The sequence below is a fragment of the Leptodactylus fuscus genome, chromosome 11 (assembly GCF_031893055.1).
Source record: "Leptodactylus fuscus isolate aLepFus1 chromosome 11, aLepFus1.hap2, whole genome shotgun sequence".
NCBI classification, from domain to species: domain Eukaryota; kingdom Metazoa; phylum Chordata; class Amphibia; order Anura; family Leptodactylidae; genus Leptodactylus; species Leptodactylus fuscus.
The window spans coordinates 75,446,670-75,470,529 of record NC_134275.1 but is presented as its reverse complement, the minus strand read 5'-3'; the positions used below and the strand labels follow the sequence as shown (position 1 = coordinate 75,470,529).

Genomic DNA, 23,860 nt, shown 5'->3' with positions numbered 1-23,860 from the left:
AACTACTATAATACTACTCCTATGTACAAGACTATAACTACTATAATACTACCTCCTATGTACAAGAATATAACTACTATAATACTACTCCAATGTACAAGAATATAACTACTATAATACTTCCTCCTATGTACAAGAATATAACTACTATAATACTACTCCTATGTACAAGACTATAACTACTATAATACTACCTCCTATGTACAAGAATATAACTACTATAATACTACTCCTATGTACAAGAATATAACTACAATAATACTACTCCTATGTACAAGAATATAACTACTATAATACTACCTCCTATGTACAGGAATATGACTACTATAATACTACCTCCTATGTACAAGAATATAACTACTAAGGGGCCACACGGTGGCTCAGTGGTTAGCACTGCAGCCTTGCAGCGCTGGTGTCCTGGTGTTCAAATCCCGCCAAGGGCAAAAAACCATCTACAAGGAGTTTGTATGTTCTCCCCGTGTTTGCATGGATTTCCATCCTATATTCCAAAAAAGACATACTGGTAGGGAAAAAATGTACATTGTGAGCTCTATGTGGGGCTCACAATCTACATAAAAAAAAAAAAAAAAAAAAGAATATAACTACTATAATACTGCTCCTATGTACAGGAATATAACTACTATAATACTGCTCCTATGTACAAGAATATAACTACTATAATACTACCTCCTATGTACAAGAATATAACTACTATAATACTGCTCCTATGTACAAGAATATAACTACTATAATACTGTCTCCTATGTACAAGAATATAACTACTATAATACTACTCCTATGTACAAGAATATAACTACTATAATACTGCTCCTATGTACAAGAATATAACTACTATAATACTGCCTCCTATGTAAGTCTGTTCATTTATTTATGGATTTATTTTTTTCCCCTCTTTTTCCTGCCAGAAATGGACTCTTAAGTTAAAGTGATTATCATTTGTGTTATCTGACGGACATGTTTGATTTATGTTATATTACTATTAGTTATTAATTCTGCTGGAATGTAATGTTATATTTCTGTTTTGTTTTTACTAATAAAAATTACCTCCTATGTACAGAAATATAACTACTATAATACTACCTCCTATGTACAGAAATATAACTACTATAATACTGCTCCTATGTACAGAAATATAACTACTATAATACTACCTCCTATGTACAGGAATATAACTGCTATAATACTGCCCTCTATTTACAATAATATAACTTCTATAATGCTGCTCCTATGTACAAGAATATAACTGCTATAATACTGGTCCTTTGTAGAAGAATATAACTACTATAATACTACCTCCTATGTACAAGAATATAACTGCTATAATACTACCTCCTATGTACAAGAATATAACTGCTATAATACTGCCCTCTATTTACAATAATATAACTTCTATAATGCTGCTCCTATGTACAAGAATATAACTGCTATAATACTGGTCCTTTGTAGAAGAATATAACTACTATAATACTGCCCCTATGTACATCTATGCCCACCAGACCCTATGAGATGGTTATGTTATGATATTAGTTGATTATAGTGGACGTCCCATCCTGTGAATTAATTGTAAGCAGTATCGCCCATTATCCTGGGATCAATAATGATATATCATACAGAGTACCCCCCTGTCTGTCTCCCTTTCCACCCAATGACCCTATGCCCTAGTTTTTCCCATAGGAATACAGGAAGATGGTGCACATGATTTTGCTCACTATGATGCTACAGATATTCCGGAGGAAGGTTTTTGTATCCGGTTGAAAATCCGGTCCCAGGAGATAAATCTGCTTTGGGTCACTTCACTGTGATACTCAGATGGAAAGATCTTTGGAAGCTGAAGGCAGAGGGCTCTGAAAGTACACAGTGGGCTATCATGTGGACGGCAGCACTTTCCCTTCTCTACTTATTTAGCACATTCTGTGCTGCGGAGGAAACCTGCCCAGGTAGGTAGTGACCCAGAAGTTTAATTGTAGACATATAGGGGACAAAAATTCTATATCTACTAATCTTTCCATGGCCGCATAAGGTCCTTTAATGCATTGAGCCATATTCTATATCTATATTTATGGGCACCATGCGCAACCCTTCCAGTGATGGCCAAAGATTATGATAATGTCTGATCTTCTATCTATGGAATGTGAGATCATATTGACCACACTTACCTTTAAGAAGACTGTCCTACCTCTGAGTATTAGGGGATGGGTAGTTCAAGTAATGGTCCAGTTTAAGGATGGACTGAGATAATGGGTCGAGCTTACTTATATAGCGCAAACATATTCCACAGCGCTGTAACAGACACAGTCAGTCACTATCCCCTATAATTCATTTGTATTTCTTGTGTTATCTATACAGAAGTGAAGGTCATTGGGGTTGGAGACAAGGACAAGCTGACAGTCCTCCGAGGATGTCCTGGTGTACCCGGAGTGTCTGGAGAAAAAGGAGAAGCTGGATCACTGGGTCCAAAAGGTCAGGTTATTGTATCCCAATATGGAGATTACAGGGTAATCTAATCATTCTATTTATTAATATAAATTTACTAATAGAAGACACCCAGGTTATACCAGCATGGCCCATATCTCTATATACAAGAAGATGTATAACTTATACCACCTGTACCACTATTATGTACAGAATACACCCAGGTTATAACAGCTGTACCCGTACTATATACAGAATACACCCAGGTTATACCAGCATGGCCCATATCTTTCTATATAAGAAGATGTATAACTTATAGCACCTGTACCACTACTATATACAGAATACACCCAGGTTATAACAGCTGTACCCGTACTATATACAGAATACACCCAGGTTATACCAGCATGGTCCATATCTCTATATACAAGAAGATGTATAACTTATACAAGCTGTACCACTACTATATACAGAATACACCCAGGTTATACCAGCATGGTCAGTATCTCTATATACAAGAGGATGTATAACTTATACAAGCTGTACCACTACTATATACAGAATACACCCAGGTTATACCAGCTGTACCCGTACTATATACAGAATACACCCAGGTTATACCAGCATGGTCCATATCTCTATATACAAGAAGATGTATAACGTATACCAGCTGTACCACTACTATATACAGAATACACCCAGGTTATACCAGCTGTAACCTTACTATATACAGAATACACCCAGGTTATACCAGCATGGTCCATATCTCTATATACAAGAAGATGTATAACTTATACAAGCTGTACCACTACTATATACAGAATACACCCAGGTTATACCAGCTGTAACCTTACTATATACAGAATACACCCAGGTTATACCAGCATGGTCCATATCTCTATATACAAGAAGATGTATAACGTATACCAGCTGTACCACTACTATATACAGAATACACCCAGGTTATACCAGCTGTAACCTTACTATATACAGAATACACCCAGGTTATACCAGCATGGTCCATATCTCTATATACAAGAAGATGTATAACGTATACCAGCTGTACCACTACTATATACAGAATACACCCAGGTTATACCAGCTGTAACCTTACTATATACAGAATACACCCAGGTTATACCAGCATGGTCCATATCTCTATATACAAGAAGATGTATAACTTATACAAGCTGTACCACTACTATATACAGAATACACCCAGGTTATACCAGCTGTAACCTTACTATATACAGAATACACCCAGGTTATACCAGCATGGTCCATATCTCTATATACAAGAAGATGTATAACGTATACCAGCTGTACCACTACTATATACAGAATACACCCAGGTTATACCAGCTGTAACCTTACTATATACAGAATACATCCAGGTTATACCAGCATGGTCCATATCTCTATATACAAGAAGATGTATAACTTATACCAGCTGTACCACTACTATATACAGAATACACCCAGGTTATACCAGCTGTAACCTTACTATATACAGAATACATCCAGGTTATACCAGCATGGTCCATATCTCTATATACAAGAAGATGTATAACTTATACCAGCTGTACCACTACTATATACAGAATACACCCAGGTTATACCAGCTGTACCCGTACTATATACAGAATACACCCAGGTTATACCAGCATGGTCCATATCTCTATATACAAGAAGATGTATAACGTATACCAGCTGTACCACTACTATATACAGAATACACCCAGGTTATACCAGCTGTACCCGTACTATATACAGAATACACCCAGGTTATACCAGCATGGTCCATATCTCTATATACAATAAGATGTATAACGTATACCAGCTGTACCACTACTATATACAGAATACACCCAGGTTATACCAGCTGTAACCTTACTATATACAGAATACACCCAGGTTATACCAGCATGGTCCATATCTCTATATACAAGAAGATGTATAACTTATACAAGCTGTACCACTACTATATACAGAATACACCCAGGTTATACCAGCTGTAACCTTACTATATACAGAATACACCCAGGTTATACCAGCATGGTCCATATCTCTATATACAAGAAGATGTATAACTTATACCAGCTGTACCACTACTATATACAGAATACACCCAGGTTATACCAGCTGTAACCTTACTATATACAGAATACACCCAGGTTATACCAGCATGGTCCATATCTCTATATACAAGAAGATGTATAACGTATACCAGCTGTACCACTACTATATACAGAATACACCCAGGTTATACCAGCTGTAACCTTACTATATACAGAATACATCCAGGTTATACCAGCATGGTCCATATCTCTATATACAAGAAGATGTATAACTTATACCAGCTGTACCACTACTATATACAGAATACACCCAGGTTATACCAGCTGTACCCGTACTATATACAGAATACACCCAGGTTATACCAGCATGGTCCATATCTCTATATACAAGAAGATGTATAACGTATACCAGCTGTACCACTACTATATACAGAATACACCCAGGTTATACCAGCTGTACCCGTACTATATACAGAATACACCCAGGTTATACCAGCATGGTCCATATCTCTATATACAATAAGATGTATAACGTATACCAGCTGTACCACTACTATATACAGAATACACCCAGGTTATACCAGCTGTAACCTTACTATATACAGAATACATCCAGGTTATACCAGCATGGTCCATATCTCTATATACAAGAAGATGTATAACTTATACCAGCTGTACCACTACTATATACAGAATACACCCAGGTTATACCAGCTGTAACCTTACTATATACAGAATACACCCAGGTTATACCAGCATGGTCCATATCTCTATATACAAGAAGATGTATAACTTATACAAGCTGTACCACTACTATATACAGAATACACCCAGGTTATACCAGCTGTAACCTTACTATATACAGAATACACCCAGGTTATACCAGCATGGTCCATATCTCTATATACAAGAAGATGTATAACGTATACCAGCTGTACCACTACTATATACAGAATACACCCAGGTTATACCAGCTGTAACCTTACTATATACAGAATACACCCAGGTTATACCAGCATGGTCCATATCTCTATATACAAGAAGATGTATAACGTATACCAGCTGTACCACTACTATATACAGAATACACCCAGGTTATATGAGGTTATTCTTTCATATACAATTTCTCAATGATGTTTTAATCTTACAGGACGTCAAGGAGATCCAGGGAAAGCCGGGCCGACGGGGCAGAAAGGTTTGACCTTTACTGACATATTGTAGGCAAACAGGTTTTTCAAACAAGTTAACTCAAAGATGGTCAAAGAATGACAATAATCACATCAGAATATCATAAAATAAGCGTTTGATAAATGAAAAGAGTTAATATGTAGCTGTGGTTACAAATTATGTAATAGCTCACTGGATGGGGACCCTATGTGTATTATGCACCAATATACACCCGTTGCTTTATGACTTCCATACGTGCATGGCATCTATTTCATGATCCATACCAAGACTAACACAATATGGTTTTTATAGTACTTTTGGGGGAGGGGCTGATTGATCAGCTTATAACATGATCCATTTATGGTACAGGAATTTGCAGTAATGCCTATCTACGTATAAGTATAGACTGAAGCAGTATAGTATACAGAAATACAGGCAAAACCACAGAGCGAACCTCCTATAGATGTACAAGAAATACCTATGGACTGATCAGTAGGACGTTAATACATCCTATTACACACAGGTCATTTCTCTTACACGTTAGTACAATGTATCTATGGAATATTAATTTTATTTTTTACTTTTTTCCTCCCAAAATAGGGGAATCTGGCCTCAGAGGAGTTAAAGGGGAGAAAGGTGAGGACATGCCACAGATCTGAAATATACAGTCTGATAATCCTTACAAGATAGTTTTACATTTTTCTCTATGATAGATAGGATGGAGAGGAGTGGCTGCCATTTTTACTTTGTGCCACTTATCTCTGTAATAAACTATCAATCAATCAATCAGCAGAATCCAACCTGTCTTATGATGTGACTGATGGATCCCAAAGTGTCTTTGGTCAGGTGTAGTACCAGTGCTGACCACTAGGTGCTCAAACATTTTTTATTTGGCCCACAAAGTAATTCTTATAAAAAAAAAAAAAAAAAATGTATAATAAAATATATAATCAGTTTATGTATAACTCCTGGAAATGTTTTACAGGTGAAAAAGGAGAAAGCAGTAAATCTGATACAGAATATGGTGAGTGATTTCCTAGTGGGCAACTGTATGACCTTGAAAGAAATCAGAGGGTTTGGAGCTTTGTAGCAGACACCCGTGCTTCAGTCTATAGTACAATAGATTATGTGGTGGATTATTACATATCCTGCCTGTTATCTCCATAATACTATAGTGGCCAGGAACTGCAAGGAGCTGCAGGGTCAGGGGGCAGTGCTGAGCGACTGGTACACCATATACCCGGATGGAAAGACGCCCCTGAAGGTCCTGTGTGATATGCATACTGATGGTTGGGGCTGGATAGTGAGTATACCTGATATTACCAAACATAAGGAATGTATGTACACAGCGAATAGTGTGACAGCAGAATAGTGAGCCCAGTATAATACAGGATATAACTCAGGATCAGTATAGGGTAAGTAATGTAATGTATGTACACAGTGACTGCACCAGCAGAATAGTGATCGCAGCTCTGGAGTATAATACAGGATAAGTAATGTAATGTATGTACACAGTGACTGTACCAGCAGAATAGTGAGCGCAGCTCTGGAGTATAATACAGGATAAGTAATGTAATGTATGTACACAGTGACTGCACCAGCAGAATAGTGAGTGCAGCTCTGGAGTATAATACAGGATAAGTAATTTAATGTATGTACACAGTGACTGCACCAGCAGAATAGTGATCGCAGCTCTGGAGTATAATACAGGATAAGTAATGTAATGTATGTACACAGTGACTGTACCAGCAGAATAGTGATCGCAGCTCTGGAGTATAATACAGGATAAGTAATGTAATGTATGTACACAGTGACTGCACCAGCAGAATAGTGAGCGCAGCTCTGGAGTATAATACAGGATAAGTAATGTAATGTATGTACACAGTGACTGCACCAGCAGAATAGTGAGCGCAGCTCTGGAGTATAATACAGGATAAGTAATGTAATGTATGTACACAGTGACTGTACCAGCAGAATAGTGAGCGCAGCTCTGGAGTATAATACAGGATAAGTAATGTAATGTATGTACACAGTGACTGCACCAGCAGAATAGTGAGCGCAGCTCTGGAGTATAATACAGGATAAGTAATGTAATGTATGTACACAGTGACTGTACCAGCAGAATAGTGAGCGCAGCTCTGGAGTATAATACAGGATAAGTAATGTATGTACACAGTGACTGCACCAGCAGAATAGTGAGCGCAGCTCTGGAGTATAATACAGGATAAGTAATGTAATGTATGTACACAGTGACTGCACCAGCAGAATAGTGAGCGCAGCTCTGCAGTATAATACAGGATAGGTAATGTAATGTATGTACACAGTGACTGTACCAGCAGAATAGTGAGCGCAGCTCTGGAGTATAATACAGGATAAGTAATGTAATGTATGTACACAGTGACTGTACCAGCAGAATAGTGAGCGCAGCTCTGGAGTACAATACAGGATAAGTAATGTAATGTATGTACACAGTGACTGTACCAGCAGAATAGTGAGCGCAGCTCTGGAGTATAATACAGGATAAGTAATGTAATGTATGTACACAGTGACTGTACCAGCAGAATAGTGAGCGCAGCTCTGGAGTATAATACAGGATAAGTAATGTAATGTATGTACACAGTGACTGTACCAGCAGAATAGTTAGCGCAGCTCTGGAGTATAATACAGGATAAGTAATGTAATGTATGTACACAGTGACTGTACCAGCAGAATAGTGAGCGCAGCTCTGGAGTATAATACAAGATAAGTAATGTAATGTATGTACACAGTGACTGTACCAGCAGAATAGTGAGCGCAGCTCTGGAGTATAATACAAGATAAGTAATGTAATGTATGTACACAGTGACTGCACCAGCAGAATAGTGAGCGCAGCTCTGGAGTATAATACAAGATAAGTAATGTAATGTATGTACACAGTGACTGTACCAGCAGAATAGTGAGCGCAGCTCTGGAGTATAATACAGGATGTAACTCAGGATCAGTACAATATACATAATATATAATGTACAGTCCTATGAAAAAGTTTGGGCACCCCTATTAATCTTAATCATTTTTTGTTCTAAATATTTTGGTGTTTGCAACAGCCATTTCAGTTTGATATATCTAATAACTGATGGACACAGTAATATTTCAGGATTGAAATGAGGTTTATTGTACTAACAGAAAATGTGCAATATGCATTAAACCAAAATTTGACTGGTGCAAAAGTATGGGCACCTCAACAGAAAAGTGACATTAATATTTAGTAGATCCTCCTTTTGCAAAGATAACAGCCTCTAGTCGCCTCCTGTAGCTTTTAATCAGTTCCTGGATCCTGGATGAAGGTATTTTGGACCATTCCTCTTTACAAAACAATTCAAGTTCAGTTAAGTTAGATGGTCGCCGAGCATGGACAGCCCGCTTCAGATCATCCCACAGATGTTCAATGATATTCAGGTCTGGGGACTGGGATGGCCATTCCAGAACATTGTAATTGTTCCTCTGCATGAATGCCTGAGGATTTGGAGCGGTGTTTTGGATCATTGTCTTGCTGAAATATCCATCCCCGGGGTAACTTCAACTTCGTCACTGATTCTTGAACATTATTCTCAAGAATCTGCTGATACTGAGTGGAATCCATGCGACCCTCAACTTTAACAAGATTCCCGGTGCCGGCATTGGCCACACAGCCCCAAAGCATGATGGAACCTCCACCAAATTTTACAGTGGGTAGCAAGTGTTTTTCTTGGAATGCTGTTTTTTTTGGACGCCATGCATAACGCCTTTTTGTATGACCAAACAACTCAATCTTTGTTTCATCAGTCCACAGGAACTTCTTCCAAAATGAAGCTGGCTTGTCCAAATGTGCTTCTGCATACCTCAGGCGACTCTGTTTGTGGTGTGCTTGCAGAAACGGCTTCTTTCTCGTCACTCTCCCATACAGCTTCTCCTTGTGCAAAGTGCGCTGTATAGTTGACCGATGCACAGTGACACCATCTGCAGCAAGATGATGCTGCAGCTCTTTGGAGGTGGTCTGTGGATTGTCCTTGACTGTTCTCACCATTCTTCTTCTCTGCCTTTCTGATATTTTTCTTGGCCTGCCACTTCTGGGCTTAACAAGAACTGTCCCTGTGGTCTTCCATTTCCTTACTATGTTCCTCACAGTGGAAACTGACAGGTTAAATCTCTGAGACAACTTTTTCTATCCTTCCCCTGAACAACTATGTTGGACAATCTTTGTTTTCAGATCATTTGAGAGTTGTTTTGAGTAGCCCATGATGCCACTCTTCAGAGGAGATTCAAATAGGAGAACAACTTGCAATTGGCCACCTTAAATACCTTTTCTCATGATTGGATACACCTGGCTATGAAATTCAAAGCTCACTGAGGTTACAAAACCAATTTTGTGCTTCAGTAAGTCAGTAAAAAGTAGTTAGGAGTATTCAAATCAATAAAATGATAAGGGTGCCCATACTTTTGCACCAGTCAAATTTTGGTTTAATGCATATTGCACATTTTCTGTTAGTACAATAAACCTCATTTCAATCCTGAAATATTACTGTGTCCATCAGTTATTAGATATATCAAACTGAAATGGCTGCTGCAAACACCAAAATATTTAGAACTAAAAATGATTAAGATTAATAGGGGTGCCCAAACTTTTTCATAGGACTGTATATACACAGTGATCCATTGCTTTACAGTACAATCCATTTTATTTTGGCCTTATCTGCCTTTTAATTTTATTACCGTCCACTTTGTCTTCAAGTTTTTCTTTACATTGTTTAGGGGAATTATTTGTATTTCATACAGTCTTGTAATATATTTTCTTAAAGGATTTTGGTTACTTTTATTAAGAAACAGTCTCCAAAGTCTTTCTTGGCCGTGCTGTATGTGAGGGATGCTAAGGAGAATCCATATTTAGGGTGCACTACACAGGGTGATCACAGTTACTTACACACTCGGCCTATACTGTCACATCCCATATACATCAGTGTAAAGTGATTCTTACAGGTCATATAACATTTATTTCACTGTCCCTTTCTAAGCATTTGCTGTTTGATCCGATAAGGGAGATAAGCTGTGATATTAGAGATAAGAGCGAATAACAAGTGCTAGACCAGTGCTGGAAAAGACGGGGATTTATAGGAAACTTTTCTTACACTTCTCTCCTGACTTCTTCTTTAGGTCTTCCAGAGACGTTGGGATGGATCAATTGATTTTTTTCGTGACTGGGATTCCTACAAGAAAGGATTTGGAAGCCGGTTGACCGAGTTCTGGTTAGGGAACGACAATCTCCATAAGATCACCTCTTCAGGTATATATCAACAATATGTCCCTTAAAGGGATCCCTTATCCAGGACAGGCCCTTTATATTAAGACGTTACAAATTTCTGAGGAAATACTAATGAAGTTGTTCAATATGGACAAATTAATTTTTTTTAAATAGACCAGGGAGGTAAAAAAAAACACAAAAAAATTAAGTATAAATACATACTCCCCTTTCGCCGGTGCTCCAGTGCCTCCTGATCCGGTCCTCCTAATCCAATGTTGATGTGTGACAGAAGTCTCAGCCATCCATAATTGGCTCAGCGAAGAGCATGTGATGTCACTACCTGTGTCGTCCTGTCTCTTCCTGAGGCCGCTGATTGCAGTAACGTGACCGAAGCCAATCAGCGGCTTCAGCGGAAGGAACTCGGGACGTCACAAGCGACGAGCAGCTTCACATTGAGCAGCAGCAACAGACCGCCCAACCTTTATAATATATAAAACATTCACCTGGACAACTTCTTTAAAGCAGATATTTGACAAATTCTGCTGATTTCAAGCTTTATTTCAGCCAAAGAGAGGACCCCTTTAAGAAGTTGAATTTTAAGTCTTATCTTGGTCCCGCAGGCACTTGGGAGCTTCGGGTGGATCTGCAAGACTTTGAAAACAAGAAACAATTTGCTAAATATTCATCATTCAAAATTTTGGGGGAGTCAGAAAAGTACAAATTAATCCTGGGGAGCTTCACTGAGGGGGATGCAGGTAAGTGCAGAGAGCTGGCTGTAATACACCTATGTGCCCACTAGTAGAGCTGTTTTCCTAGCAAAGGAGTATAGTCAAACTATTATAATAGAATCTTTAGGGGCTCAAAGAACACTTAGGCTGGGGCGCCACAGGACGTAAACGCCGCGATTTGCCCGCGGCGGAAATGCTGCGTGAAAAATCGCGGCGTTTTACAATGCAAGCAAAGGGGATGGGAAGTTTGCGGAAAAAAAACGCAGTGCGGACACGCTGCCATTGTGGCTTTGCAAATCGCAGCATGTCAATTATATCTACGGAAATGCCGGCGGCTTTCCCGTAGATATAATGTTAAGAGAAAGTCCGCAGAGGAAAACTCTGTGAACTTTCTCTTAAAAGCGCTGCAGAAAGAACCGCAATGCGATCACGCAGCGGTTCTTCCCGCAGCGCTTTAGTGCTGCAGATATGGCCCGCGGGGCTTTAGCCTTAAAGAGGTTTTCTTGGATATTATAATGGATGACATATCTTTAGTATAGTGCATGAATTATAATATAATAGTGATTTGACTCCTAGAATCCCTGTAGATTAGTTTATATATCGTCTGCTGTACACCAGAACAGCCCAGCGCCATCGACTGGATAGTGGTTATGAAAGGTACTGCAGGCATGCTCTCACTCATGCGGACAGGAGCAGCACTGCAGTACCATTTATGACCACTACCCAACATAGAGTGCTGTGATGTTTTAGTGCTCATTCATTATTGCCCCTGCCCCCTCCCCCAGATCTGATACTGATCCTAAGCCCAGTCATCAGTTTTAAAACCCCAAGAATCTCTTTGAGGCAGAGGTCTCACGTTGCGGAAACGCAGCTTTTTTTGTTGCAGGTTGAAGCGTTTTTTTGAGCCAAAACAAAGAAGGCTACAAAAGGAATGGAAAATATATAGGAAGTTCTTATACTTCTCCCTTCTGATCAATCCACTCCAAGCATTGGCTCAGAAAACCACAGCTGCGTTTCTGCAACCTTAAAGAAGAACTGTCATGTCCTCACAGATGTGCGGTATTATATACCACTAGAAAACCGATAATGTGCTGAATTCAGAGCATTGTCCTTTTTGTCAGTCTGCTCCTTGTGCTGGAAATATTGGCTCTGCTAGTTTTGGCACAGATATCCCTCCACGGTCAGATGAGTGGGCCTTACTGCTCAGTGTCATCGCTGGGATGTGAGGAATGGCCCCCCCCCTGGCAGTACAAGGCTATGGCAGAGTAGTTTCGGGGTGGGGAAAGAGGGCGTCTTCCTCACAGCCCCTCAATGAGGCTAGGCTATAAAGTCCACTCTTCTGACAGTGCAAAGATATCAATCTCGAAACTAATGGAATTGATATCTCCAGCCCCACGGTGCATACCAGCAAAGCTGACTGCGCTGAATTAATCGCACTGTCTGCTTTCTAGCGGTATATAATACCGCACATCTCTGAGGACATGAAACATCCTCTTTAAAAATGATAAATTGTGACTTTATGAAGTCACCACTAGAGGGAACTCACTGCATTGAAATTTTGTAATGTCATTGCGATCAATGAGGAATAGTAAGTCCCCCTGGTGGCATATTGAAGTAATGCTACGCTAACATGTAATGGAGTGTACATTTTGTTGACTTTTTATGTTTTTAATGGAATTTTTCGTTGCCTTATTTTGCGCACACAGGAGACTCTATGAAAGGCCACAATAATATGAAATTTAGCACCAAAGACCAAGACAATGATAATCATGTAAACAACTGTTCCGAGATGTTCAAGGGGTCGTGGTGGTATAGCGCCTGTCATAACGCAAACCTGAATGGACAGTATTTCCTAGGAGAGCACACGGCCAAGGCTGTCGGGATTAATTGGGGCTCTGGAAAGGGACACAACTACTCCTATCAACGCACCGAAATGAAGATCAGGCCCGTGTGATCGCGGCAAATAACGGGAACTTTGGATTCTCCTGTATTAGTGGGTTATCTCATGGAAGCTGGATGGCATAAATTCCTATATCATGTGATGAACTGAAATGAAATTTTTGGTAATCTTAACAGCAATTTCTTAAAATTGTGAAACTGACAATGTCTTATTATGTTATAACATCTTACCATCTAATAATAAAGCAGAAAACATGGGGCATAGGAGATACGAGTAATTACAAGATGGGCCGCGCTAATAGGAGTTTGACGAACAGTTCGTTTAAATGTCCTTCAGAAATTTTATAAACAGCACAAGAACTTGCTTTTGCGCCCTTTTTGGGGGCATAGTCAAGTGTTGGATCACCGGCTTTAAAGGGAAGCGTCTTCGGTCGTTCGACATTCAGGTCGAGATAGTATCAGGGTTATAACTGGGGGATATATCCTCAGATTTGAAAAACCGGCTTCGCGCTCCTTGCGGTGGAATGAGATACTGTAGAATGTTCGAGGTTCGATATTCGTTTCCAGTAGCCCCTCAATATTCGACTACTCGATCGAATATCAAATCCTATTATAGTCTATGGGGGGGAAATGCTCGTTTCAGGGGTAGGCAACGTTCGATCAAATTATACTTACCAAGTCCACGAGTGAGGGTCGGGCTGGATCCTCCGAGAAGTCTTCTCCTTGCAGCGCCCCCGTGGCATCTTCCAGCTCTGAATTCACTCTGCCAGGCATCGGGCCTGGGGAGAGCCGACTGCGCATGCCCACACTACAAGCGGACATGCGCAGTCGGCTCTGCCCAGGCCCGATGCCTGGCAGAGTGAATTCAGAGCCGGAAGACGCCGCGGGGAAGCTGCACGGAGAAGACTTCTAAAGGTAGGAGAAGAACCAGCGTTGATTGGCCGACTGTATAGCATTCGGCCAATCAATGCTGGTTCTGCATCGAACTTTTACATTCGAATAGCGAGTGGTACTCGATCAAGTACAAGTATTTTGAATACTGTAGTATTCAATCAAATACCTACTCGATCGAATACTACTCGCTCATCTCTAATAATATTAAAGAGTGGTTTATTAAAGATAACGCGGTTCGGGGTTCTTTAGTATTTCACACGTATCACCCCTTCATCAGAACTATTTTAAAAAACACAAACATATACAGAAGAAAAAAAAAATTAGACATAGAAAAAGTTTAAAAAACAGTATTTTACATCGACCCAGTGAACTTATAGTATAAGTATATATTTGAATATCTGATATATTTCTATAGGTTAATATGATAAATCATTGCTTTTCCATATACTTTTCCTAGTACACCCTTATTATTCACATCATTATTCTTTACATAATCTTAGTGTATGGCATAATCTGTTTACATATATTCCATATGAGGTGCTAAAAAAGCCTTCCTATTTAATGTAGCTGTATTATTCCTCCTTAGTATACATACTTAGTTGCTTTGCGCATGCGCACTTCACATCAGAGATCGGGGATTCTGCGAACGGGGAAATAATCCAACGCGCATGCGCTGGGTTCCCCGAGCGGCATGCCATTGTTTTAGTTCTAGCGCTTGGCTTGCTATAGGGATCTTTATGTCTAGATAAGACAGATTAGTTAGGTGCTCTACCAAGTTTGAGTTTAGTGAATTCCTAGGAATTTACTAAACAATTAAGTCTAGTTGATCGGCTGTGGCCGAATGGACAATCGTGTACCAGGCCACAGGAAAATGGCTGATGCACATGCGCAGTCGGCACTTTCAGTTGAAGACATGGAGAAGAGGCGATCTCGGGGACACAAACGTCACTATTGTCCGAATCTGGTTCTGTAATTCATTTCCTCTTTTTGGCTTCAGCTTGAGGGTGAGCAGAGGAAGAAGGTATGGGAAAAAGAAGCTAGGGAGCCCTGGATTTCATGCCGAACCGTCCCTTTAATGTCCTCCATTAATGATGGCCTCTGTAATTATTTTTTCAGTGCAAGACAGACATATAGATTTTTTTGGAAGTGGAAAAAAGCTTTTATCCACACATGGCACATTTTTAAAATACGGTCAATTTCTTAGATTTGGAAGACATCTTTAGCCTAAATAAATACATGACGATAAAGGGAAAGGAGAACTCCAATAACCATTCCATGTAACAAACCATTAGCCGATTACTCACCGGGGCTGGGGCTACGCCAGGCACATACACCACTCTAGAGGACTCCTCTCCAGGCATTACTACACAGACACAGACGGGCCTACTCCTGAGAAGAAAGCCTCTTGGTCTGGGAGGCTTTTTAAACTGATGACCTGCGTACTCCATTCCCCAATAGGAATGGCTTTGGTCCATCTGTTCCTGCTCAGGGCGCGAAACCAAACATGACATCACCAAAACTGGAAGCGACACCGGTGTGCATCCCAGCATTGAATGGAGGCTCCAGAAGCCAGCAGGGGACACTACAGGCCAGGGAGCCTCCGAGGAAGGACGGACAACTGCACCACTTGTCACCACTGTACCAGGATGGTGCAGGAGGAGACGGAACCCCCGAGACTCTGCGGAGAAGCAGGGACAGCCGTACTGGACCCCACTCTGCCAGGTAAGTAAGCACAAACCTCTTGTCTACAATAGACTGAGGAATGAGGAAGGGGTTATTTAACCTCTCGTGTGCTCTTCCTGTCCCTAAGGCCGGGTTCACACGGAGTTACGTGCCGCGAGATTTGGCACGTAGACGCCGCGTGACCCTTTGCGTGCCGTACACGCTCCCATTCATTTCAATGGGAGCGGGGAGCGTATGCGCCGCGCTAGTTTGCGGCCGTGAATAAATGCACGGCCGCAAACTAGCGCGGCGCATACGCTCCCCGCTCCCATTGAAATGAATGGGAGCGTGTACGGCACGCAAAGGGTCACGCGGCGTCTACGTGCCAAATCTCGCGGCACGTAACTCCGTGTGAACCCGGCCTTATAGAGTGTGGAGATGCAAACTTCTGTGGTGCTGTCATGGAGGGCATTTGTTAAAAATTAGAGATGAGCGAACAGTGTTCTATCGAACACATGTTCGATCGGATATCAGGGTGTTCGCCATGTTCGAATCGAATCGAACACCGCGTGGTAAAGTGCGCCAAAATTCGATTCCCCTCCCACCTTCCCTGGCGCCTTTTTTGCACCAATAACAGCGCAGGGGAGGTGGGACAGGAACTACGACACCGGGGGCATTGAAAAAAATTGGAAAAAGTCATTGGCTGCCGAAATCAGGTGACCTCCATTTTAGACGAATAGTGGATTTCAAATCCGGGTCATATGAGAATGTGAACTTTGTGACTATGAGACAGGGATAGCTGTACAGGCAGGGATAGCTAGGGATAACCTTTATTTAGGGGGGAATGTTATTAAAAATAACTTTTTGGGGCTCTATCGGGTGTGTAATTGTGATTTTTGTGAGATAAACTTTTTCCCATAGGGATGCATTGGCCAGCGCTGATTGGCCGAATTCCGTACTCTGGCCAATCAGTGCTGGCCAATGCATTCTATTAGCTTGATGAAGCAGAGTGTGCACAAGGGTTCAAGCGCACCCTCGGCTCTGCTACATCAGAGCCGAGGGTGCGCTTGAACCCTTGTGCACACTCTGCTTCATCAAGCTAATAGAATGCATTGGCCAGCGCTGATTGCCCAATGCATTCTATTAGCCCGATGAAGTAGATCTGAATGTGTGTGCTAAGCACACACATTCAGCACTGCTTCATCACGCCAATACAATGCATTAGCCAGTGCTGATTGGCCAGAGTACGGAATTCGGCCAATCAGCGCTGGCTCTGCTGGAGGAGGCGGAGTCTAAGATCGCTCCACACCAGTCTCCATTCAGGTCCGACCTTAGACTCCGCCTCCTCCGGCAGAGCCAGCGCTGATTGGCCGAAGGCTGGCCAATGCATTCCTATACGAATGCAGAGACTTAGCAGTGCTGAGCCATTTCTGCTCAACTACACATCTGATGCACACTCGGCACTGCTACATCAGATGTAGCAATCTGATGTAGCAGAGCCGAGGGTGCACTAGAACCCCTGTGCAAACTCAGTTCACGCTAATAGAATGCATTGGCCAGCGCTGATTGGCCAATGCATTCTATTAGCCCGATGAAGTAGAGCTGAATGTGTGTGCTAAGCACACACATTCAGCACTGCTTCATCACGCCAATACAATGCATTAGCCAGTGCTGATTGGCCAGAGTACGGAATTCGGCCAATCAGCGCTGGCTCTGCTGGAGGAGGCGGAGTCTAAGATCGCTCCACACCAGTCTCCATTCAGGTCCGACCTTAGACTCCGCCTCCTCCAGCAGAGCCAGCGCTGATTGGCCGAATTCCATACTCTGGCCAATCAGCACTGGCTAATGCATTGTATTGGCGTGATGAAGCAGTGCTGAATGTGTGTGCTTAGCACACACATTCAGCTCTACTTCATCGGGCTAATAGAATGCATTGGCCAGCGCTGATTGGCCGAATTCCGTACTCTGGCCAATCAGCACTGGCTAATGCATTGTATTGGCGTGATGAAGCAGTGCTGAATGTGTGTGCTTAGCACACACATTCAGCTCTACTTCATCGGGCTAATAGAATGCATTGGCCAATCAGCGCTGGCCAATGCATTCTATTAGCGTGAACTGAGTTTGCACAGGGGTTCTAGTGCACCCTCGGGTCTGCTACATCAGATTGCTACATCTGATGTAGCAGTGCCGAGTGTGCATCAGATGTGTAGTTGAGCAGAAATGGCTCAGCACTGCTAAGTCTCTGCATTCGTATAGGAATGCATTGGCCAGCCTTCGGCCAATCAGCGCTGGCTCGGCCGGAGGAGGCGGAGTCTAAGGTCGGACCTGAATGGAGACTGGTGTGGAGCTATCTTAGACTCCGCCTCCTCCAGCAGAGCCAGCGCTGATTGGTCGAGTTCCGTACTCTGGCCAATCAGCACTGGCCAATGCATTTCTATGGGGAAAAGTTAGCTTGCGAAAATCGCAAACTGACAGGGATTTCCATTAAATAAAGTGACTTTTATGCCCCCAGACATGCTTCCCCTGCTGTCCCAGTGTCATTCCAGGGTGTTGGTATCATTTCCTGGGGTGTCATAGTGGACTTGGTGACCCTCCAGACACGAATTTGGGTTTCCCCCTTAACGAGTTTATGTTCCCCATAGACTATAATGGGGTTCGAAACCCATTCGAACACACGAACAGTGAGCGGCTGTTCGAATCGAATTTCGAACCTCGAACATTTTAGTGTTCGCTCATCTCTATTAAAAATCATTTTGGGGCTAGACAACCCCTTTAACCCCTTAAGGCCTAATTTTTCAAAACGGACATGTGACACTTTATATGGCAATAACTTTGAGACACTTTAATGTACACAAATGATTTTGAGATTATGTTTTCGTGACACATTGTACTTCATGTTAGTGGTAAACATTGATCAATATTTTTGCATTTTTTTATAAGAAAAAAATAAGAAAGTTGATGTAGATTTGGAAAAAAAAAATGCAATTTTTGAAATGTGAAATGCGCTGCTTATCATACAGATCATCATACACAAATACATGAATACATATTAGCTACCATTACCTCTGCTATATATTGGCATCATACATTTACTTCCTGAAGCAGCCAAATTTGTTCTAATTTGGTGATTTTGGGGGTTTTTGTGGTCACTTTGTATAGGCTATATTTTCTTGTTTTTTTCTGGTGATGTGGCCTTATGAGAGCTTGTTTTCTGCGGTAGGAGATGCATTTTGTAATGACACAATTTTTGAGTGCCTATAACTTATTGATTAAATTTTATTCTTTTTTTTTTTTTTTAAAGAGAACCTTTTATGGGTTGGGGCACATGCGGTTTTATATACCGCTATAAAGCCGACAGTGCGCTGAATTCAGCGCACTGTCGGCTTTCACGATCTGTGCCCCCGGTGAAGAGCTATCAGTGCCGGTACTGTAGCTCTTCACAGTCAGAAGGGCGTTCCTGACATTCAGTCATGGACGCCCTTCTTCACAGCAGCGCCTATAGCACTGTACTGTGCAAGCGGGGAAGAACGCCCCCTCCCTCTCCTTGCAGGACTCGTTCATAGATGAGCACTATCAGGAGGGAGGGGGCGTTCCTCCCCGTTCTCAGAGCACAGCGCTATAGGCGTTGCTGTGAAGAAGGGCGTCCATGACTGACTGTCAGGAACGCCCTTCTGACTGTGAAGAGCTACGGTAGCGGCACAACTTGTGAATTCAGCGCATTGTCGGCTTTCTAGCGGTATATAAAACTGCATGTGCCCCAACCCATGAAAGGTCCTCTTTAATGAATTACAAATAACCCTATCAATACTGGCATTGTGTTTTACCTTTTAACCCCTTCCTGACATCCGCCGTACTAGTAAGGTAGGTGCTGGGTGTTTAAAGATGGCGGCTGCCATAGCCACCGTGTGTCTGCTGTTTTATTTTTAGCAGACATCTGGCGCCAATGCCTGAGATTGGTCCCCGCACTGTACTAATAGTCATTTTGCGTTAATGGGTTAATAGCATACTATTAATACTGGTTACAGCTGTAACAAACCCCATTCACTGACTGCAAGAAGAGATCAAAAACTAAAATAAAGTCTAAGAAGAAAGTTACAGAGATTCATGTGATACAACGATAGAGCTTTATTCACACACAGTCAGTAAAACGACAACACCCATCGTACAGCTCAGGCGTAGGCACCTCGCACCTATCTGATCTTCATCTCTACATGCTCAAAGGAGTAGTGGTCACCCTTGGCCGAGACCCAGTTGATGCCAATGAAGGAATCGTTGTGGAAACCCTTAAAGTACCTGCCATTCAGGTAGGCGTAGTGACAGGCATTGAACCACCAGCCGCCCTTGTACAGACTGCCGCAGTTAGCGGTCGCGTGTGCATCATTGTCGCTGTCATAGGTGGAGAACTTCATTTTGTTGTGATGAACCAATGAGTCTCCTGGAGAAAAAGAAAGCACCATGTATAAATCCCCCCACATTACGGGACCCCAGAAACTGCACTGCATGAAATATCGTTTGTGTATATGCTAATTAATAGCTAAATTTAATGGGTACCTTTCAGGTCTGAGGTCACTGTCAATCATCCCAATAGGACTCGAGTTCACTATGAATTATTAGCTTTTGAACATACAAAGACTGAATTATATCATAGAAACTATGTATCCCAGAGATGGCATCTTCCACGTTCTCCTGGGTCGCCCTCAGATAGGGACCTGACAGAATCCCTTTAATACTTGCAGGGATTGATGCCGCAGTTTACACCTTCCTACCTGCATTTCCCTCAGTAAAGGGCCCAGCACTAATTGGTACTTCAGATTCTCGCTCCTCGTACTGAAGTAGGCGTATTTGCCATGGAATTTATTAGCATCAAAGTCCTGAAGGTCAACACGTAGCTCCCTTGCACCTGCAGAAGGACAGAAGTACTAGTCAGATTTTTTGAAATGCAGATTGGAGGATTTGATGTAAGGACAGGTAGGGTATAGAAACAAGTGGGAGATCACACTCTAAGGGTGAATTCACACTGAGTAAACGCTAGCTTATTCTGAACGTAAAACACGTTCAGAATAAGCGGCGTCTAAAGCAGCTCCATTCATTTCTATGGGAGCGGGGATACGAGCGTTCCCCATAGAAATGAATGGGCTGCTTCTTTCACTCCGTGCAGTCCCATTGAAGTGAATGGGGAGTGCCGGCGTATACGGCAAGCTCTGCTCATGCCGGAGCGTACACGCCGGCACTCCCCATTCACTTCAATGGGACTGCACGGAGTGAAAGAAGCAGCCCATTCATTTCTATGGGGAGCGCTCGTATCCCCGCTCCCATAGAAATGAATGGAGCTGCTTTAGACGCCGCTTATTCTGAACGTGTTTTACGTTCAGAATAAGCTAGCGTTTACTCAGTGTGAATTCACCCTAAGGGTGCATTCACATGGAGTAAAATGGAGTGTAATTTGGAGTGTAATTTTTATACGTGTAAAAAATTTACGTGCGTATTTTGGAGCGTTTTTTTTTACACGTGGCGTTTACGGAGCGTTTTTTGGAGCGTTTACGGAGCGTGTTTTTCCATATGTAAAAAAAACGCTCCAAAATACACGTGTATATTTTTTACACGTGTAAAAATTACACTCCAAATTACACTCCATTTTACTCCGTGTGAATGCACCCTTAGGCTGCGCCGCTCATTCTGACACGTAAACACGTGTCAGAGTGAGCACTATAAAAAAGAATCCCATTGACTTCAATGGGTTCTGTCTTACGCGTGCTACCCATTGAACTCAATAGAATACTTTATTACCTATTGCTTTCAATGTGATACGCGCGTATCACATTGAAAGCAATAGGTAAGAAAGCATCCCATTGAGTTCAATGGGTAGCGCACGTAAGACGGAACCTATTGAAGTCAATGGGATTCTGTTTTACAGTGCTCACTCTAACACATGTTTACGTGTCAGAATGAGCGGCATGTTACTCCATTAATGGAAAGTGAAGGGTTATACAGCAACACAGAGCATTTCAGGAGTAAACTGTACTGATCCTGTAGACAGCAGCAACCCCTCCAAACAGTTGATCACCCGCATATGACAAGCAGTGTTGTAACGTGAGTAAATTGAAACAAACAGGAATTAAAGACTGACGGATAGATCAGAGAGTCAGCAGCACAGAGTATTTCAGGGAAGGAGTGTACTGACATGCAAAGCCACGACTTGGCCATCTCTGTGATGAAGTTAGTGGGGGCAGGGCTGCCAGCAACAAGGGCTGTGTCGTAATGTGGGCAGGAGAATGCAAAGTGGAGGTCAGACTGATAGCAGAAGAAGCAGACCACCAGCAGCACAGAGTATTTCAGGGAACGAATGTACTGATGTGCAAAGCAGTGTCCTGTGCACTTATGTTATGATGTTAGTGAAGTTAAGGCTATGTGTGACAGAGCCAGTGTTATAATGTTAATAGGGGAATTTAGACACGTGGGGGTCACTAACTAATAGAAGAAGAAGCTGGCACACAGCAGCACAGAGCTTTTCAGGAACCTGGTCTGCTGCACTGACAGGAAGGAACAGTGACCCATCCAAAAGGCATTTACCAGTTAATGTCAGCTTGTGTATGTTCTCATTCCCCAACCAAAATTCTTGACTACTTCCAAATCCCTGTTTATAAGATTTCCAGTCCCTGTTGAAATCCACAGATCCATCCCAACGCCTCAGAAACACCTGCACATCGGAAGAGGGATTGTGTTATCCTTTATTCTTACCAGGTAAAGGTAAATGCACACAATGCAAGAAATTGCATGAGGGAAAAAAAATGTATGTATGATTTTGGGCGCAATTTCATAATTTTATGGATAAAGTTAAGAAACTGCACCAAAATTGCTGAATCAGAACTACATGCATTTATTTGAAGTGTGGATGTACCCAAAGTGACTATTCAACCATCTAGTTACTTACAATCCATCCGCCTCCATCCGTGTGCATGTCACAATAGACTCTCATGGGCTGATATGGGGAGGGGTATATGGTGTACCATTCACTGATGACGACCCCTCGCTGCTGCAGCTCTCTACAGTCTTTGGTACCTTTAAAAAAACAATACAAATCAATATATGAAAAGTAAAGTGAAGACTGGCACCATCTTGTGGGCATTCTGCAGAATGCAGGCTACAGTATAAATTAGAATTTGGGGAACCCAAGAGGCAAGTTAAAGTTTAGATATCAGCCCCCACAATCTTCCATTATATAACTTACCATTGTAATTATTGTCTTCACACTTTGAGCCACCTTTCAAGATAGAAAAATTCTATGTTATTGCGTTTTAAAGGGTTACAGTACTGAAAGTTGCAATTCTTGACATAGTGACATACCTGACCTAGCAACACAAGCCATCGTGGCCAGGCCCAGGGTCAGCAGAAGAGTCCACATGGTGGTAGTCAATGACTGGTCTGGGCGCTCTCATTCTGCTGCGAGTTATATAACCCTTCTACTATGATGACTCCCTCCTGTGTGTAAGCAAAGATGTTCTGCAGAACCGAGAGCCATAGTCTGAGATAACAGAGGTTGAATTAAGAGACATGGCTCATAGAGACAGTTGTAGAATAACTATTGGCACAATTGTTTTATGTAAATATTTACACTTTCAAATAAATTTATTTCAGAGGAACTTCTCTTATCAGCCACGCCATCACTGTACAAACGACGACCCACAGTCACAACATTGCCGTAATTTTAGGTTATTCATTTTCAAGTTAAAGCTAGACACAAAACA

The 23,860-nt window shown here is 41.8% G+C and overlaps 1 protein-coding gene and 1 pseudogene across 1 annotated transcript; one reads left to right on the top strand and one right to left on the bottom strand.

Annotated features, from left to right (window-relative positions):
• Window positions 1-1,888: 1,888 nt before the first annotated feature.
• On the top strand, window positions 1,889-13,614 carry LOC142184687 (ficolin-1-like). The gene is made up of 9 exons (XM_075259742.1): window positions 1,889-1,958; window positions 2,368-2,481; window positions 5,662-5,706; window positions 6,279-6,314; window positions 6,664-6,702; window positions 6,854-6,981; window positions 10,845-10,974; window positions 11,553-11,687; window positions 13,367-13,614. The coding sequence occupies exons 1-9, from the start codon at window positions 1,889-1,891 to the stop codon at window positions 13,612-13,614; spliced, it is 945 nt and encodes a 314-aa protein (XP_075115843.1).
• Window positions 13,615-20,305: 6,691 nt separating this feature from the next.
• Window positions 20,306-23,517, bottom strand: LOC142185499 (ficolin-2-like; annotated as a pseudogene).
• Between the last annotated feature and the right edge of the window lie 343 nt (window positions 23,518-23,860).

Bases quoted from the DNA above. Each gene is read 5' to 3' on its own strand.
- LOC142184687 (XM_075259742.1), top strand. From the start codon at position 1,889: ATGTGGACGGCAGCACTTTCCCTTCTCTACTTATTTAGCACATTCTGT. The intron at 2,482-5,661 runs GTCAGGTTATTG...TTAATCTTACAG, and splicing joins TGGATCACTGGGTCCAAAAG to GACGTCAAGGAGATCCAGGG. The intron at 6,703-6,853 runs GTGAGTGATTTC...ATAATACTATAG, and splicing joins TAAATCTGATACAGAATATG to TGGCCAGGAACTGCAAGGAG.